Source organism: Cetorhinus maximus, chromosome 34, assembly GCF_964194155.1.
Source record: "Cetorhinus maximus chromosome 34, sCetMax3.hap1.1, whole genome shotgun sequence".
In the NCBI taxonomy this organism is placed as follows: Eukaryota; Metazoa; Chordata; class Chondrichthyes; order Lamniformes; family Cetorhinidae; genus Cetorhinus; species Cetorhinus maximus.
In genome coordinates, this window is record NC_135912.1 from 5,627,587 (window position 1) to 5,641,765 (window position 14,179).

At 50.5% G+C, this 14,179-nt stretch overlaps 1 protein-coding gene across 1 annotated transcript; it reads left to right on the top strand.

Moving 5' to 3' along the window:
• The first annotated feature begins 211 nt into the window (after positions 1-211).
• Positions 212-12,679, top strand: tmem256 (transmembrane protein 256). The gene is made up of 4 exons (XM_078533887.1): positions 212-335; positions 5,769-5,806; positions 10,997-11,077; positions 12,019-12,679. The coding sequence occupies exons 1-4, from the start codon at positions 257-259 to the stop codon at positions 12,160-12,162; spliced, it is 342 nt and encodes a 113-aa protein (XP_078390013.1). The 5' UTR covers positions 212-256; the 3' UTR covers positions 12,163-12,679.
• The last annotated feature ends 1,500 nt before the right edge of the window (positions 12,680-14,179 follow it).

The following is a 14,179-nucleotide window of genomic DNA, read 5'->3' on the forward strand; positions in this document are numbered from 1 at the left end:
GAGAAGCCCCGCCTATGCGCATCTCCGAATGGCTCAAAGCCGCCGTCAATCGCGGTGGTTTTGGTCGGCCAGCCAGCCTCGGGGAGCGATTGGACAGCCGGGGCGTCATATGTAAATCGCGCGGAGGAGGGCGCTGATTTGTCGGTTCGGCTGCCAATCCTACCGGCTGCTCCAATAATCACCGTTGGTCGTGGGGAGGGGAGGCGGGGTCGGTATAAAAGGAGCGTCCCCGGGCGGACGGGTGTCCAGTGGAGCGATGGCTGCCAATGCGTTTGGAAGGGTGGCGGGGCTGTCGGGCGCCTTGGCGGTCGGGCTCGGTGCTTACGGAGCGCACGGTGAGTCTACCCCCCCACCTCAGCCCTACCGACTCGCCTGACCCCCCCACCAACTCTGGGATGCCAATGTCTTGATTCATTCACCCCCCCCCCCGGCCCTAACCTCCCAGCGCCTGCCCCACTCCTTCAACTTTGAAGCTGGCTGCTCGACTGTGGGGGCATCACACTTCCCCATTTACCCAACTCCCCCCGCGCCCCCATCCCACAGCCTCACCGGCAGATGCCCCGGAGCCCTGTGGGTGACTCCAGGACTAGAATCCCCCCCTCCTTACACCTGAAATTGGATAGTGACTGCCCATTGGCTATTTGACTGTGAGGGCATCACTGCTTTCCCATTATTTAGCCTCCCCATCCCCCAACCTCACCAGCAGGTGCCCCGGAGCCTTGTGGGTGTCTCCAGGACTAGAATTCCCCCCCCTCCTTACACCTGAAATTGGATAGTGACTGCCCACTGGCTATTTGACTGTGAGGGCATCACTGCTTTTCCTTTTATTTACCCTCCCCATCCCGCAGCCTCACCAGCAGGTGCCCCGGAGCCCTGTGGGTGACTCCAGGACTAGAATCCCCCCCCTCCACTCCTTACACCTGAAATTGGATAGTGACTGCCCACTGGCTATTTGACTGTGAGGGCATCACTGCTTTCCCTTTTTTTTTCCCACCCCCATCCCACAGCCTCACCAGCAGGTGCCCCGGAGCCCTGTGGGTGACTCCAGGGCTAGAATCCCCTTTCCTTACACCTGAAATTGGATAGTGATTGCCCACTGGCTATTTGACTGTGAGGGCATCACTGCTTTCCCATTATTTAGCACCCCCCCACCCATCCCATCCCGCAGCCTCACCAGCAGAAGTCGGACCCCTGTGGGTGACTCCAGGACCAGAATTCCCCCTCCTTACATCCGAAATTGGATAGCGACTGCTCACTGGATGTTTGACTGTGGGGGCATCACAGCTACCCTTTATCCCCACCGCAATTCCCCCCCCCCCCCCAAACAAGGTAACAATTAGGGTGCCAGATTCCTGTAGGTGACTGCAAAACCAGGACCCCCTTCTTGTAGCTGAAATGGGATGGTGAGTGCACCCTGGCTCTTCTGGCAGGGGTTGGCGGGTAGCAATCAGGAGCTGAGACCCTGTTTGGCTTTATTTTGCCGCCCCCTAGTCCTGCAGTCACCGGGCTATAATCCCCAGGCGTTTTGTTCTAAACCGGTTCACCCCCACCCCGCTCCATTTGGGTGGAACTCCTTCCGAGGCAGGTGAATTCAAACCCCCTGCTCCAGCGACTCGAGCCCACTCTCTGGGCTTAACACCTCAGTGCGCTGTTGTAATGTGAATGCCTCGTCTGAATCTGCCTCCATCACCCTGTCAGGCAGCGCGTTCTGGAGCCTAACCACTCGCTGCCCACACTATCACTTCCTCAATCACCGGTAAATCGGTATAGTCTGATTCTCAACCCTTCTGCCAATGGGAGCAGTTTTCTACCCCCCCACCTCTACTCTGTCCAGACCCCTTGTGATAGAACATAGGGAGCAGGAGTAGGCCATTCGGCCCATCGAGCTTGCTTCCCCCCCGCCATTCAACCAGATCGTGGCTGCTGATCTACCACTTACGCCATTTTGCCACTGTCCCCATCTCCCTGGATGGCGTTGGTCTCCAGAAATCTATCGATTTCTGTCTCGATGATTGAGCTTCTACCGCCCGCTGGGGTAGAGAATTCCAAAGCTTCACCACCACCACCCCCCCCTCCCCGAGTGAAGAAATTCCTCCTCGTCTCAGCCTTAAATGCCCTACCCTTTACCCTGAGATTATGTCCCCTGGTTTTAGACTAATCGGTCAGAGGAAGCATCTTATCCACTGGACGTGGACCAGTGTCACGACCTGTAAGAAAGTTTCATTTTTTGTTTTTCAAAACTCGAGGGACCACATTACAGGAAGGACGTAATAGCTCTGGAGAGAGTGCAGAGGAGATTTAACAAGAATAAAAGCAAAAAAATACTGCGGATGCTGGAAATCCAAAACAAAAACAGAAATACCTGGAAAAACTCAGCAGGTCTGGCAGCATCGGCGGAGAGGAACACAGTTAAAACTGTGTTCCTCTCCGCAGATGCTGCCAGACCTGCTGAGTTTTTCCAGGTATTTTTGTTTTAGGTTTACAAGAATGTTGCCAGGGTTAGAAAAGTGTAGCCACGAGGAGAGATTGGATAGGTTGGGGTTATTTTCCTTAGAACAAAGAAGGCTGAGAGGTGACTTGATTGAGGTGTACAAAATTACGAGGGGAATAGATAGAGCGGACGGGATAAAATTGTTTCCCCTTGGTGAAGAATTCGAGAACCAGGGGACATAGATTCAAGATAAGTGGCAGAGGGTGCAGGGGGGGACATGAAGAAGAACTTTTTTAACGCAGAGGGTAGTGGGTGTCTGGAATTCGCTGCCCAAGTTGGTGGTAGAGGCAGAAACTCTATAAACTCTTTTTAAAAAGTACCTGGATCTGCACCTAAAGTGCTGTTAAGCTGCAGGGCTATGGGTCGGGTGCAGGCAGGCGGGATTAGAAAGGGCGTCCTCGGGCTGGCATGGACAAGATGGGCCGAATGGCCTCCTCCTGTGCTGTAACTTTCCTATGGTTCTGTGGGATACGTACACAGTCTCCTCAATCTCTTCTCGCATGACGACCCTGAATCTTGAGTTCTGAAGGCTCGACTTTTCAGCCAGTTGAGCGCAATTTTTGAATTGCTTCGGGGACACCCTGAGGACTGAAAGGGGTCATACCAATGCAGCGAAAGCAAGACGCTTGCGGACGCCGGACGTCCGAACTAAAAAGCAGAAAAGTGCTGGAAGGCCGCCCGGCACCTGTCGACGGAGGGAGAGTTAGCATTTCGGCTTGATGACCTGTTGTTTTTTGGGTTTTTTTTCGGTCAGAACGATCCAAAAGCAAAGCTTGTCCCGGAGTCGTTCGTTCGGGCCTCTGGAAAGTGGGACCCCAGCCACGTTTCCCAACTTGCAAATCCATTAGCTTGTCGATCTGCCAACTCGCTCTGAATCCTGTGGGTGTGTAACACAGTTGAGGGTGGGGGCGGGGGGTGTTGAGGGGGGGAGGGGAGGGAGGACGTTACTCAGCTGTCGTGTGACAGTGTCGCAGTGCAGCTGAAGGTCAAGGATGTGTTGCTTCACCAGCCTGAAAGAAAGCCTTGCGTTTAAAAATCGCACTTATCTCGAACGTCTGAAAGTGCCTTTTTCTTTTAAAAACTGGAGTCTCTGCTGTAGCGTAGGGAACGCAAGCGGCCAAGTTGCTGCGCACAGCAAGCTCCCGCAGACAGCAATATGATAATGACCACACCGTCTGTTCCTTGGTGATTAAAAAGCAAAATACTGCGGAGGCTGGAAATCCGAAATAAAAACAGAACGTGGTGGAGAATTAAAAACTCAGCAGGTCTGGCAGAGTCTGTGGAGAGAGAGAAACAGAGTTAACGTTTCGGTTCAGAGGTTTTTGGGTTTTTTTAGTGATGTTGAATGAGGGATAAATATTGGCCAGGACATCGGGGTTGGGTTGAGGGGGAGGGGGGAATCTCCCCTGTTTTTCCTCCAACTAAGTGAATAATGAAGATTGGCATCTGTCTCTTCAGCCAATTCGATTCACTCCACGTGATACCACGAAACAGCTGAAGGCCTTTGGATAGCGCAAAGGCTATGGGCCCTGACAATATTCCGGCAATAGTACTGAAGGCTTGTGCTCCAGAACTTGCCGCGCCCCTAGCCAAGCTGTTCCAGTACAGCTACAACACTGGCATCTACCTGGCTATGTGGAAAACTGTCCAGGTTTGTCCTGTACACAAAAAGCAGAATAAATCCAACTTGGCCAATTACCGTCTCATCAGTAAAGTAATGGAAGGGGTCATCAACAGTGCTATCAAGCAGCACTTGCTTAGCAATAACCTGACGCCCAGTTTGGGTTCTGCCAGGGCCACTCAGCTCCTGACCTCATTACAGCCTTGGTTTAAACATGGACAAAAGAGCTGAACTCATGAGATGAGAGTGACTGCCCTTGACATCAAGGCAACATTTGACCGAGTGTGGCATCAAGGAGCCCTAGTAAAACTGGAGTCAATGGGAATCAGGGGGAAAGCTCTCCGCTGGTTGGAGTCATACCTAACACAAAGGAAGATGGTTGTGGTTGTTGGAGGTCAGTCATCTCAGCTCCAGGACATCACTGCAGGAGCTCCTCAGGGTAGTGTCCTCGGCCCAACCATCTTCAGCTGCTTCATCAATGACCTTCCTTCCATCATAAGGTCAGAAGTGGGGATGTTCGCTGATGATTGCACAATGTTCAGCACCATTCACAACTCCTCAGAAACTGAAGCAGTCCATGTCCAAATGCAGCAAGACCTGGACAATATCCAGGCTTGTGCTGACAAGTGGCAAGTAACATTCGCGCCACACAAGTGCCAGGCAATGACCATCTCCAACAGGAGAGAATCAAACCATCGACCCTTGATGTTCAATGGTATTACCATCACTGAATCCCCACCATCAACATCGTGGGGGCTACCATTGATCAGAAACTGAACTGGACTAGCCATATAAATACGGTGGCTACAAGAGCAGGTAGAGGCTGGGAATCCTGCGGAGAGTAACTCACCTCCTGACTCCCCAAAACCCCCTCCACCATCTACAAGGCACGAGTCAGGAGTGTGATGGAATACTCCCCACTTGCCTGGATGAGTGCAGCTCCTACAACACTCAAGAAGTTCAACACCATCCAGGACAAAGCAGCCCCGCTTGATTGGCACCACATCCACAAACATTCACTCCCTCCACCACCGACGAACAGTGTATACCATCTACAAGATGCACTGCAGCAACTCACCAAGGCTCCTTAGGCAGCACCTTCCAAACCCACGACCTCTACCACCTAGAAGGACAAGGGCAGCAGATAGATGAGAACACCACCACCTGGAAGTTCCCCTTCAAGTCACTCACCATCCTGACTTGGAAATATATCGGCCGTTCCTTCACTGTCACTGGGTCAAAATCCTGGAACTCCCTCCCTAACAGCACTGTGAGTGTACCTACACCACAGGGACTGCAGCGGCTCAAGAAGGCAGCTCACCACCATCTTCTCAAGGGGCCATTTTTTTTTTAATATATTCGTTCATGGGATGTAAGCGTTACTGGTTAGTCCGGCATTTATTGCCCATCCCTAATTGCCGGCAAATGGTGACAAGGAGATTATGACGGGTTAGATAAGCCAGACGAGGAGAAGCTGTTCTCAGTTGCTGTCGGCACAAGGACCAGGAGGGCGCAGCTCAGAAGGTGGGCGTTGGCAGGCTATTGGGCCGTGATGTTCATCACAACGATCCCGGAGATTTATTCCCCTCTCCCTACCCCTGGGCATCGGGATAGTCGTAGCCAAGAAACACTAATGTCTTTCTGTTGCTCCTGCAGGATTCCGACGCAGCGATCGAGATGAGTATTTGAAAGAGGTAAGGCCCAAAGCTTAGCGCGTCGTGAAGTTATTACAGTACAGGAGGAGGCCGTTCGGCCAGTCTGGCCTGTGCCAGCTCCTTGTAGAACAATCCAGTCAGTCCTACCCTCCTGCTTGATCGCTATAGCTGTGCCCTCGAGCCCCAACCCAATTTCATTTCGAAGTCATTCACCGTCTCTGCTTCCGCCGCCCTCTATCGGGCAGCAAGTTCCAGGTCGTTACCACAAGCTCAATAAAAGTTCTTCGTCACGTTTACCTCTGCATCTCGTACCCCAAGCCTTAAACCTGTGCCACCCCCACCCCCCCACTCCAAGCCCTCGTACCGTTAGCGAACGGGAGCAGCTTTGTCCACCGCGTGCACTCCCGTCCCGATCGTGTTGTCGCCGTCGTCTTCGGTGCTGTCCCTCGATTCGAGGATGACGCCTCCTCGGGGGTCACGGGTTTCTGGCCACGTGGGCCCTCGTGGCTGAGCAGGCCGATTCTGCGTGGCCGTACGTCGATCCTTGGGCGGGTGTGAGGTACAGGATCTGCTTCCTTTCCTCCTCCTGCCGTCACCGGGGCCTCCTCGCGAAGGCTCTGAGACTGGCTGGTAACAGGTTTCGCGCAGACAGAGCGCAAGGCCACTCCAGAGGGCAGTTAGGAATTCGCCTGGAGTCGCGTGTAGGCCAGACTGGGCAAGGACAGCAGATTTCCTTCCCTAAAGGACATTTCTGAATCGGTTGAGTTTTTTTTTTTAACGACGTCCGACAGCTCCATGGTCACTTAATGATTTTTTTTTTTTAATCTCGTGGGTTTTATTTTAAACGTGATTCACCTTGCAAAATGCTGTGCTGAGATTTGATCTCTCTTTGGATCGTTCGTTTAGGCCTCTCTGGCCTTCAGTAAACTAACCACTACCATTCCCTGCATTAGTGACTGCCCTTCGAAAGTACTACATTAGCCGCAAAGTGCTTAGGAATATCCTGAGGATGCAAAAGGTGCTATACAAACGCATGTTCTAAACGATGAATGAACTGTTGGTCACCTTCTTGAGGGTAACATGGGCCCACTGGGATCCCTGCTAACCTGATAAATGCCTGCGTTAGCTCTGGTGGCGTAGTGGGAATGTCACTGGGCTAGTAATCCAGAGGCTCAGGCTAATGCTCTGGGGCCACAGGTTCAAATCCCACCACGGCAGCTTGTGGAATTTAAATTCAATTAGTAAGATCTGGAATTGAAAGCTAGTCTCAGTGATGGTGACTGTGTGAAACTATCATCGATTGTTGTAAAAACTCACCTGGTTCCTTTGGGTGTTACGGCGCAGCAGATGATGTGTGCCAGGCAGATCAAATCCACGAGGGAAACTTGATCGCGCTATCACAACAGTTTTACAATTTGTATTTATTTTGAGATACGTGCACTGAATTCAAAAGTAATAAGCCCACCAAAACTTTTAGAGCTTTTTTTAAAAAACTAAATTAAAATATTTGTTAACAAAAGAAAAGGTTGCAAGCACATATATAGGACTATAAATTACTACTATGATAACGCCTAAAATTCCTAATTAACCTGACTCCCAGTTACACCCCCTTTAAGGCAACGTTCCAAACATAGATTTTAGATTTTAAACAGATCCAGCAAATTAACACAACACCCTGGTCAGTGGAATTCCAAATGGCTTTCCTCCAGCTTCAGTTTTGGTAGACAGCAGACTTCTGCACAAGCACTGGAGGCTTGATTAAGGCTATTTCGCACACTTCTGTTAGATCTCACAATGCCTTCTTCTGACACACAGCCCCGTTCTCCTCTATGTATGTTTCTCTCTTCTCATATGTAAATGTTATCGTTTTGTATGTGTTTGAAACTGTATCCTCCTCACACTATAAAAACTTTCATGTTGCTACAGTTTATTGTCAGTAACCTTTGGGAAAAATAAACACCTTCCTTAGCCTTGCTTATCTGGCTATTTGTAAACAGACTGAGATCCCTTTGGAATCCAAATCTCCCTTCATCTATCTAAAAAATGCAAATTCCCTCCACACCTTACACGCTAAACCAGCATCCATATTTACCCATTAGCATCTCGCGCACCTAATTTCTTTTGATAAGTAAAAGCCTGCAATCTACTTGACTCCAAATGTAATTAACTCTCTCACAGACACTATACTTACCCCCCCATAAACCTACTTTACAATAAACCAGAAAAATATTATGAAAATTATTAAAACTTCATGACATAGGGAGGGAAATCTGCCGTCCTTACCTGGTCTGACCTACGTGTGACTCCAGACCCACACAGCAATGTGGTTGGCTCTTAGCTGCCCCCCTCTGAAATGGCCGAGCGAGCCCACTCAGTTCGAGGGTAATTAGGGATGGGCAACAAATGCTGGCCCTTGCCAGCGACGCCCGCGTCCCCTGAATTTAAAAAGTGTGCCAGTGCACCTACCTGATCGAGGGGACAGAAACCGTGCCTTGGGGTCAGCCTGTCGTTGCAAGGGTTGACCCAGTACGAACCAGTTATCGAAAGGTAATCTGTTTTTTTTTTAATTAACGCGAGGTAGGCCTACGACAGAAAGTGACACCGGCACAGAACCGACCAGTCCGCGTTCAGCCAGTATCTGAACACTTGAGCCTCCTCCCATCCTTCCTGATTTTAAACCTACCAGCGTAACTCTCGTTCCTCTTTCCGCTCCTGTGCCTATCCAGCTTCTCTCTAAAGATCATCCACGCTGTTAGCCTTAACCAAACCCTGTGGTAGCATCTCGCACATTTTATCCCACCCTCTGGGTGAAGAGGTTTCTCTTAAATTCCCTGTTGGATTTCTGGGTGACCATCTCATATTGACAGCTTCTAGTTATTGCTCTTCTTCCCCCCAAGTAGGAACAACCTGTCTGCGTCTACTTGATTAAAAACCTTCCACAATTTTACAGACCTCCATTACCCTTTCGCCTTCCTGTTTCAATAGAAAAAAGACCCAGCACGTTCAAAAATAAAACGTAACAGGATGATCCAAGGCTTTAGCAATATGGGCGCGGAGTACCAAAGCAAGGGAGTTAATGATTATCCTGTATAAAACACTGGTTCGGCCTCAATTGGAGTACTGCGTCCAGTTCTGGGCGCCGCACTTCAGGGTGAACGTGGAGAGGGGAGCAGAAATAATTCACGAGATTCAGAGACTTCTTCAGCTGCGCAGGTTGGAGAAGTTGGGGCTGTTTTCCTTTCGAGAAGATTCCCAGGAGATTTGATTAAAGGCGTTTTCAAAATCGGGAGGGGTCTGGACAGAGTAAGAAGGGGAGAAACTGTTCCCACTGGCGGAAGTTTGGAGAGCCAGAGGGCGCAGATCGAAGGTAAATTGGCCAAAGAAGCAATGGCGACACGAGGAGAAACTTTTTCACGCAGCGAGCGGTTAGGATCCGGGATGTGCTGCCTGAGAGTGTGGGGGAGGCAGGTTCAATCGAGGCTTTCGAGAGAGAATTGGATCATTATTGAATCACGAAAGGCTAGTTTGCAGGTACAGCAGGTAATTAGGAAAGCTAATAGAATGTTATCATTTATTGCGAGGGGAATTGAATACAAAAGTTGGTTTGTACAGGGCACTAGTGAGACCACATCTGGAGTACTGTGTACAGTATTGGTCTCCTTATTTAAGGAAGGATGTAAATGCATTGGAAGCCGTTCAGAGAAGGTATTTTAAACTAATACCTAGATTGGTAGGGCTGTCTTATGAGGAAAGGTTGGACAGACTAGGCTTGTATCCGCTGGAGTTTGGAAGAGTAAGAGGCGACTTGATTGAAACATATAAGATCCTGGGGAGTCTTGACAGGGTGGATGTGGAGAGGATGTTTCCTCTCGTGGGAGAATCTAGAACTAGGGGGTCACTGCTTAAAAATAAGGGGTCGCCCATTTAAAACAGAGATGAGGCGCAATTTTTTCACTGAGGGTCGTGAGTCTTTGGAACTCTCTTCCTGAAAAGGTGGGGGAAGCAGAGTCTTTGAATATCTTTAAGGCAGAGGTGGATAGATTCTTGATAAGCGAGAGGGTGATAAGGTTATCGGGGGTAGCTGGGATGCAGGTTTCAGGTCGCTCTCGGATCGGCCATGATCTTATAAAATGGTGGAGCAGGCTCGAGGGGCTGAATGGCCCACTCCTGCTCCTAGTTCACGTGGACCTGAAGCGGAAAGATCTGCAGGGCTCTGGGGAAAAAGACAGGGGAGGAAGTCAGACTGGGCGAGTGGCTCTCGCAGAGAGCTGGCATGGATGTGAGGGACCGAATGGCCTCCTCCTGTGCTGTAACCGTTCTGTGACCCTTTCCTGACGGGTGCGTCCTTTCCTTGCAGCTCTGATATCCTAGGAAACCTTGTTCCCACCCTCTCCAAGTGCCTCTATATCCTTTACATAATGTGGTGACCAGAACTGTGCACAGTACTCAGTGTGTGGTTTTTTCCCAGGTTTGGCATACCACTTCTCGCTTCTGCCCCCCTCATAATAAACCCAAGTGCTTGGTTTGCTTTTTAATGGCCTTATTAACCTGCATTAGTTATTCGTGTATTTGTTCTCCCAGAGCCCTTTGCCCTCTACCCCACTTAGTGCGTTATTTTCCAAGTAATATGCATCCTCATTATTTTCCTTACCAAAATGTAATAGCTCGTATTTTGGAAAAGACGATTAATTCAGGGGACTCCTCCCAAGCCCCTCACCAATCCCGACTTGGAAATATATCGGCCGTTCCTTCACTGTCGCTGGGACAAAATCCTGGAACTCCCTCCCTAACAGCACTGTGGGTGTACCTACACCACATGGACTGCAGCGGTTCAAGAAGGCGGCTCACCACCTCCTTCTCAAGGGGCAATTGGGGATGGGCAATAAACGCTGGGCCCAGCCAGCGATGCCCACATTCCGTGAATTATTTAAAAATTGTCCGCAGCGGGTTTACTAGCTCCGGGGACTGATGTACTCTTCAGCTAAACTGTCGCTGACTGTGATGTCAGAGGGCGAGGGGGTTGCTTTTCCTTTGGGAAGAAAGTAGGGTGCATTGGATCATTGTAAGGGGCTGTTGTCTTTCCTGTTTACACCCTGTGTTCGCGCGTGCGTCTGTGTTCGCGCGTGCGTCTGTGTTCGCGCGTGCGTCTGTGTTCGCGCGTGCATCTGTCTGCGCGCGCGCACGTCTGTCTGTGTTCTAGTTGTAGCACTAATATATCTTGTCCTGCAGCTATTTGAAACTGCGAACAAATACCATTTCCTACACAGCCTGGCACTACTGGGAGTTCCTCACTGCAGAAAACCTCTGTTGGTATGAGATTACTTCATTCCTCCTCGTTTATTTTCTTCTTGGTCTTGTTTTTCAGGGTTTTTTTTATTTATATATTTATGCCTCCCCCAAAACTTGCTGCTGGCGTGTGGTGATTATCCTCTGCTGCCTTCTCTGTGTTCGTTGTACTGTGCACACTGAGCATTTCAGTGTTGGCAGGTTGTACACGGAGAGGGCATCAGAGCTGAACCTGACCCTGGATTCTCACCCAGGCTCTTTCCGTATGTGAGCTCCCCACCCCCACCCCCACTGAGACACTGAAAGCAATCACAGCGCCCCAGTGGCACCGCTTAAGGTTTAAACCTGGTGTGCACACCTTCAGAACGAGGGTAGCTTCATTCTCCACCAGCTGACACACAAGAAGCTGGACAGCATCCAGGGCAAAGCAGCCCCGCTTGATGGGCACCCCATCCACCACCTTCAACATTCACTCCCTCCACCACTGACACACAGTAGCAGCAGTGTGTACCATCTACAAGATGATCTGCAGCAACTCACCAAGGCTCCTTAGGCAGCACCTTCCAAACCTGTGACCTCTAACATCTAGAAGGACAAGGGCAGCAGATAGATGGGAACACCACCACCTGGAAGTCCCCCTCCAACCCACTCACCGTCCTGACTTGGAAATATATCACCGTTCCTTCACTGTCGCTGGGTCAAAATCCTGGAACTCCCTCCCTAACAGCACAGTGGGTGTACCTACACCACAGGGATTGCAGCAGCTCAAGAAGGCAGCTCACCCCCACCTTCTCAAGGGGCCAATTAGGGATGGGGGCAGAAAGGAGCCAGCAGCATTAGCATCCCGTAAGCAAACTTAAAACAAAATGCATTTTTTATTTCAAATGTTTTACTTAAAAGAAGCCTGTAGTGACCAGGCCCGTGGCGCTGTTGCATTCCGCTGACGGCCTGTTGTTGGATTACAGGCCGGCTCCTTGCTGACCTCGGGGATGGTGATGTTCTGCGGCTCCCTCTACTATCAAGCGCTGACTGGGGATCCGATTCTCACCAAAGCCGCCCCGGTCGGCGGAACCGTGCTGATCGTGGGATGGGCGGCCATGGCACTGTGAGACCGGGAGGGCGCCGAAGGTTTACCGGGCAAGAGAAGACATACCGAGGAGCCAGGCGGAATGTAACGGGGGATACTTCCGGGTGGGGGGTGGGAGGGGGGGTGGGTGTAGAATCGGGGTCTGCTCTTCACAAGTTGCTGCACGTTGGCCAATCCAACTCCCACACTGGGAGAACCCTTCTCTGTGGAAGACACCCCCCACCCCGAACAGCCCTAGTGTGGTCTGAGGCAGCCAATGTTACAGCAGCTCACGCTCTCTTCAACCCAGGGCACAAGCGGTGGTCTCAAATTCAAACCCCTCGCCTCCACTCCGCCTTTCTCCTCTCTTCTATCCCTCCGCCCTCTTCTCCCCACCCCCCACCCCCAAAATTAAGTTTCAGTTGTGTGCTCGGCTGATTTGACCGCATCTGGCGGAATCTCCCCTCGATCCCAAAGCGACGTTGCAAAGGGTAATCTTATCGCGCCAAGGATGGCTCGTCCTCCTCTCAGATCGAATATTTATCCCTCCGCCAAATCCCGATTTAAAAAAAAAACGAATGACCTGGTCATTGTCACATTTATAAACGTTGCTGGAACAGAGAGAGAGACACGTCGCCTGCTCGTCAGGACAAATGCAGGAATGCCAAATTTCGAGCGCTCACAACAATTTATACTACTGGGGAAAAGGGTGCTGACTGGGTGGTAAGTCACCTGTCATTGGCCAAGCCGTTGCCATGGAGAAACAACTTGGGAACTATAGGCCCCCCCGCCTCCCGAGCTCCTGTAGTATGAATTGTTGCGATTGTTTGAAATTTGGCATTCTTGCATTTGTCCTGATGAGTGCAAGTCAGAAAGCTTCGACATGTCTCTTTTCAGCGCTGTTCAGCTTCTGTATGTTTGTGGGAACTTGCTGTGTCTGTAAATTGGCTGCTACGTTTCCTACGTTACCAAGAGCACTTTTTAAAGTAGTTAATTGGCTGTAAGCCACTTTGGGATGTCCTGAGGTTGTGTAAGGCCCTGTGTAAAGGGAGGGCCGTATTTAACCTGCACCCACCACCCCCCACCGACCTCTTGCTCTGCCCTTATTTCCATTCCGCTGGGAGGCGCACTTTTCACTTGGTTGGTAATGGGCTGACGCCATTTCAAGAGCTGAGGCAAAGGTCTCACGGTGGATGCAAGGCACCTCGGGCAGGACAGCACTCCCTCGGCGCTGGACTAGAAAGTCAGCCGAGATTCCGTGTTCAAAGCCCCAGGCGCGGGACTGGAACCCGAAAGCTTTTGACTGCGGTTCAGGAGTGTCCCACCGACCTGAGGGGACTGTGCGAAACTGAAACTCCGCCTGTTAGCGACTTTGATATCCAACCCGCAGAGCGCCCCCCCCACATGAAACACAGCGAGAACTTTAAGAAGCGTTTATATTCGTGGCAAAACTAATCAGCTTTGTAATCTGTTAGTAACCCCTCCCCAATGCCTATAAAGAGAGGAGTGACTGCCTGAGCTCAGGAAAAATATCCAGGGAGAAATTCCATCCCATTTTGTACCCAGCCGCTAACTTTTTCTCTCTCAGCAACACACCCCCCACTCCACAACCACTGGAGTCACCAGGGAGATGTTTCAGTCTGTCTCTCCCCGCACACAGCGTGAGAGCAAAATTGTACAGAACAGATGAGCACTAAAGAGGAAGATGACTTTATGGCAGCCTAAACAGAAACAGAAATACCTGGAAAAACTCAGCAGGTCTGGCAGCATCGGCGGAGAGGAGCACAGTTGGCGTTTCGAGTCCTCATGACCCTTCAACAGAACTAAGTAAAAATAGGAAAGGGGTGAAATATAAGCTGGTTTAAGGGGAGGTTGTTGGGACAAGCAGCCAGTGATAGGTGGAGATAACCAAAAGATGACACAGACAAAAGACCAAAGAGGTGTCGAAGGTGGTGATATTATCTAAAGGAATGTGCTAATTAAGAGTGGAAGGCAGGACAGACAAGGTACAGATAGCCCTAGTGGGGGTGGGGGAATACTAAAAGGTAGAGATAAACAAT

Bases quoted from the DNA above. Each gene is read 5' to 3' on its own strand.
- tmem256 (XM_078533887.1), top strand. From the start codon at position 257: ATGGCTGCCAATGCGTTTGGAAGGGTGGCGGGGCTGTCGGGCGCCTTG. The intron at 336-5,768 runs GTGAGTCTACCC...TTGCTCCTGCAG, and splicing joins CGGTGCTTACGGAGCGCACG to GATTCCGACGCAGCGATCGA. The intron at 5,807-10,996 runs GTAAGGCCCAAA...CTTGTCCTGCAG, and splicing joins GAGATGAGTATTTGAAAGAG to CTATTTGAAACTGCGAACAA.